General features: G+C 30.0%; 1 protein-coding gene across 1 annotated transcript; it reads right to left on the bottom strand.

Annotated features, from left to right (window-relative positions):
- Positions 1 to 788: 788 nt before the first annotated feature.
- Positions 789 to 4,203, bottom strand: LOC119681830. Its single transcript, XM_038095121.1, has 10 exons — positions 3,940 to 4,203; positions 3,045 to 3,802; positions 2,671 to 2,979; positions 2,396 to 2,606; positions 2,158 to 2,327; positions 1,950 to 2,090; positions 1,726 to 1,893; positions 1,439 to 1,671; positions 1,235 to 1,369; positions 789 to 1,173 (listed from the first exon to the last, which is right to left on the bottom strand). Exons 2-10 carry the CDS (start codon positions 3,768 to 3,770, stop codon positions 861 to 863), a joined length of 2,406 nt encoding a protein of 801 aa, XP_037951049.1. The 5' UTR covers positions 3,771 to 3,802; positions 3,940 to 4,203; the 3' UTR covers positions 789 to 860.
- Positions 4,204 to 4,924: the final 721 nt, after the last annotated feature.

Raw genomic sequence — 4,924 nt, 5'->3', positions numbered from 1 at the left:
TTGTTAAAAGTATCAATAGCAATATTGCTGTTCTTAACAAATGGAAAATGTTCTAAATTTTTATGTGATTTATATATTTTTGTTCATTTCTACTTTAATCAAACTTCATTACTTTTACTACAATATACTTCGTAATATGTCATTTGCAACTCGTTTATATTACAAATTTCGGATACTTTTTGATTGCAATATATATAAGTTATATAGCAATTATATATATATATATAAATATATGTATTATCTTAAAATATTATATACCATATATTCAGCGTAGATAACAGTTTAATAATTAACACCAGGGAGCAAAAAAAATTATCTAGGGCATTTTTGAAATTTTTAACAAATATTCAACAATATGGATCTTGGTGTGCAAATATTGAATAGTTTTTTGAGTTATGATGGCAGGAAGTTTAGGTAAAAACTACATATTTGTTGTTGTCTATGTATTATCTATTCGTCTTACAAGATATATAAGAGAACCACTTTTCATACAATTATTATCACGTATGTATAATAAAATCATGGAAAAAGGTGTTTTTCACATGTAAAAGAAATTTTGCAAATAACTAAAGTTAGTTTAGGGAATAATACTTGGACTAATATTAGAAATGCTACGATAGCTACAGAGTTACTTAGAGAAATTAATTTTTATAAGAAGTATATTGCATTAATACCTTTGTTTCGCTAGTATCGAAAAATCATCACCTTATTATTTTGATTTGCACTACGTATTAAGTTGCTATATATAATATATATATGTTTATATATATATATATAAATATATTTGTATATACATAATCATATATACACATATGTTTGAGTGTATATTCATATTTGCAATCTTAGCAAGAAACCCATTATTAATTATGACTGTTTCCACTGTCTAAAATGCCATCGCGTTTCTCAACATCTTCAGTTGAGTTATTAAGCTTTAGTTTTGTATCTTCTGAGCTTTCAGTTTCTTTTTTTAATTGAGAAGGTAGTTTGACTTTCATTTGAACCTTTAGTACATCTCTTAATTCTTTTATTTCGTGTTGACCTTGCATTAAACGTTTAACGCCACGAGGTAAACCACGACATGATGAAAGATTAATTGAACTCATATATGCACAGTTAGATAAAATCTCTTTGACAGCCTCTTCAGATACCGAAGAACCACATAGATTTAAATGCCTAAATATTGAATTCATTAATAAAACAATAACTGCTTAAAGTTGAATTAATTATAACTTACGCCAAAGGTGATTCACTACCCTTTTCAGCCAATGCACGTAAAGCATTATCCAAAGGTTGTTGAACATTTGCCCATGCTAAATCCAATTCAATAAGACTATGTGCCCATTTAGATGCAATTAGTTCTAAGCCCGAGCTTTTTTTATAAAGTAAATTAAATTAATTTTAACATTTTTTTAATATATATTTTATGTGTGCCACCTACCAATTATCTCTCGTTACTGAACAACCAGATAAAAATAAATGTTTTATATCCCAAGCTGGCAGACGGATTAAACTTTCATGTGTTAAACGCGCACAGCCACGTACATCAAGCAGCTTCAATTTTGAGCTAGTCTTAAGGATGCGTTGCAAATGTTCATCACCAATAACACGCGATTCGTCAGTTAAAGCAGCAATTGATAATTCTTCCAAATTTGGAAATCCAGGCGAATCCATCTGCAGTAACAAAATTTGATATAAACATAATTTATATATAATCATTTTATATACCATTTCTTGCATTGTTGCTGTACTAGGCGTTATTTGCGAGTTGGTAACACGCAATACCTTTAATTTTTTGCAACCATGTTGTAATTTTTCTATGCGTAGTATCCCATGTGAAGTGGCTTGAGTGGTTACGTTAGAGAGATCCAGGAGCACCAGATTCGCACAATGGTCCTTTATTAAAAAATAAATTTAATATTTTCTACTTTTAAATACTATTTTTATTATACCGATAAAATGTTAACAATTTGTGGTATTCCTGCCAGACGATTATGTGCCAAATACAAATGCGTAAGCCGTTTATTCATTGTCTGCAATGCAGTACAAAGGGATTGCAGGCCAACAGCACTTTTACTTGCATTCATTTCAACCTAATTATCAAAATAAGTGCATTAGTAATATAAGCTTTAGTTGGAAAAGAGAATCAAAAATAGTTACATTAACTGAGCTTAAATCAATCCGTTCTAATTTCTTCATATTGTTAACTAAAAACGCCAAATGATCGCATGTGAAACCTTTCCAGCCCGCTAATGTAATACCCGTTAAGTTTGTACATCCAGCAGCTAATTTGTGAAGAAAGCAGTTAATGTCAGTGACCTTCCAATTTGCTAAAAAAAAAAAAACAAATATTGTATTCATATGTGTTTCATAATAATTTGTAATATAATTAACTTACAGATATTTAAATCTGTGCAAGAGCTGCAGCGATTATCCACAACCCACTTCAACCTAAGTTCAGTTCTAGATTTTTCTTTAAACCAAGTTGTAAGGTCTAATACTTTCCATAATGTGGGTCGCACTGATACTCGCCGCCATAAAGCGCATACTCTTCCCAAACGGCATAATGTTGGCAAAGATCCTTCTTTTTCAACTGCCTTTTCAAAAATCTTAAAAGAAATATTAAACACATTAATATATATAAAAAAAATATTTCAATAATTATTTACTTACTTGATAGAGTACATCTTCTGGAATCTTTGATCCCCATATGCTTTGCTCAATTGGTTCACTTGCTTCTTCTGCTTTGACTCCACTGAATGAAACCTTTTTTTGACGTTCATTGTTGTTATTGGGATTGCGATCTTTTTTGCGTTTCGTTTCATATTCACTGTCATCGCTATCGACACGATGACGAGATTTTGATTTACGGGAACGTTTACGAATTTGTTTTGAAGATGTGGGTGGAGTTGGTGCAGTTGCAGTTACTGTTGCATCAGACTTTTTAATACATAGCTTGATGCCAACTTTATTATCGCTTATCTACAAATGATAAAAACGTCGTTAGATTTAAACAAATAAGATATGAATTATCTTTAACTATTTACCTCACTTTCATATATTGGTACTTTTTGCTTTCTTGGACGCGTTGAGCGTGATGATTTGTTGATTTTTTTATTGATGGACGCCATTAAAGGTTTACCAGATTTTGGTATAGTGCCATTAGCAACAATGTTTATCGGTTGAACGACACGACCCAGATTTTTTGTAGAAATTGGTGCTTCTGAGTTGTCAGTGTTACGAGGTGAAGCTTGAGAACTGTTGGTTTTAGGTTTGATTTCAGGCACAACTTCGGGTGATAATTGAGAATCAGAAGCGGGAGATGATGACGTCGCAGTATTAGTTTCATCAGTTTGTGTTTCGGACTTTGGAGGGGACAGAATATTGTCTGGAATTGAATTTGCGGCCTCTGCTTGAGGTGGCGTTTGAGATTGCGTTGTCGGGGAAGGACTTTTCTTTGTCACTGGCAGAAGATCTTTTGCATTCTCAGCGCTTTTATTTTTAATTTTATTTTCACCTTTCAGAACTTCGGTGTCATTTTCAATGGTTTTAATTTCCTTACTTGTATCTTTTTTTAATGTTTTATCGGCTGAAATATGATCTTTTATTGGAGACATTTTCCGCGTATTAGAAGATTTTATTTCAGTGGTATTGAGAGGTATATGATCGTTTTGCTCATCATTTATTTTGTCTGCTTTTGAATTAACTTCTTCAACTTTCTTTAGTTGCAATTCAGCAGAATCCGTTATAGCAGATTTATTTTGAATATCCATTTTTATAGTTAATTTAACAAATAAAATGAAACCTGTAAGAATAAAACTATGCTTCAGTTTGTAATTACACAATAAACAGTAATTTGAAAATAAAATAAACATGAATTTGTGGCATTATATTTACAGTTGCAATTCTTATAGGAATTGTTGTTGTTAAAAACGCGCTCACCTGTGTTTTTATTCACTGTTTACAAAATATATTACTCCGTTTATTGTTTTTACTTTTATTTTCTATTGTGGATAAGAGAAATTAAAATTGTATTTCTCTTTCACTCACACTACAGCCTTTCTACATTTTGTGTGCACAATACGCAACATTATGGTTCTCCAATTTTCCGCTTGCACTTATAATTCACCATTTTTCTTTTTGATAGCAATTCAGAAAATTGATTAATAACTATTTAAACTCACATTTCTCTTATTGCTTTTAATATTTCGAAAAAGTTTATGCTTTAATAAATAACATTTTCACCACTAAAAATGAAAAAATTATTAATTCTCCCCGAAATGACAATTTTTCACCTTAACTACGTAGAACCGCGGCAGCAACGAACGATAAAACAATTTCTTCATTTGTGTTTTACATACATTTTCTATAGATAAGCTTGGCCGCATGGTTGTATGTTGAGGTAGAGATTTTTATAATGGATTTTGATGTATATACGATTTTGCTAATAAGTGAAAGTATTCTAATATTAACATGCAGTAATGTTTCACATTGAAAAAATTAAACCAATATCATATTATATTAAAATAAAATTTATTTTAACCGGGTTCAAAGTCGGATATATGTTATAACACTCAAATTGTTAATAGGTAATACTATGTTTATATTGTGAGATTACAAGAACGAGATTAAGTTAATCTGCATTTTTAATCTCCACCGTTTACATTATATTAAGATTAAATTAATCTACATTTTTAATCTCCACGGTTTATATTATATATTGGAGATTAATTTTGAAGTTTCTCTTGTTGTGTTTTGGTTCGTGTGTTTGATAAAATTCTGTAAATAAAGCATTTAATTACAATTTTGTATTAAATAATTGTAAGATATATTCAATAAATAGTTTTATAACAATAATTCAACAAATTTTAGTTATAATTATGTATAAAACTATTATTAAACAAATTTAATAGAAATTTCACTCACT

The sequence above is a fragment of the Teleopsis dalmanni genome, chromosome 2 (assembly GCF_002237135.1).
Source record: "Teleopsis dalmanni isolate 2A chromosome 2, ASM223713v2, whole genome shotgun sequence".
NCBI classification, from domain to species: Eukaryota; Metazoa; Arthropoda; class Insecta; order Diptera; family Diopsidae; genus Teleopsis; species Teleopsis dalmanni.
Note: the sequence above shows the minus strand (reverse complement) of the source record. Positions and strands in the feature narration are given on the sequence as shown.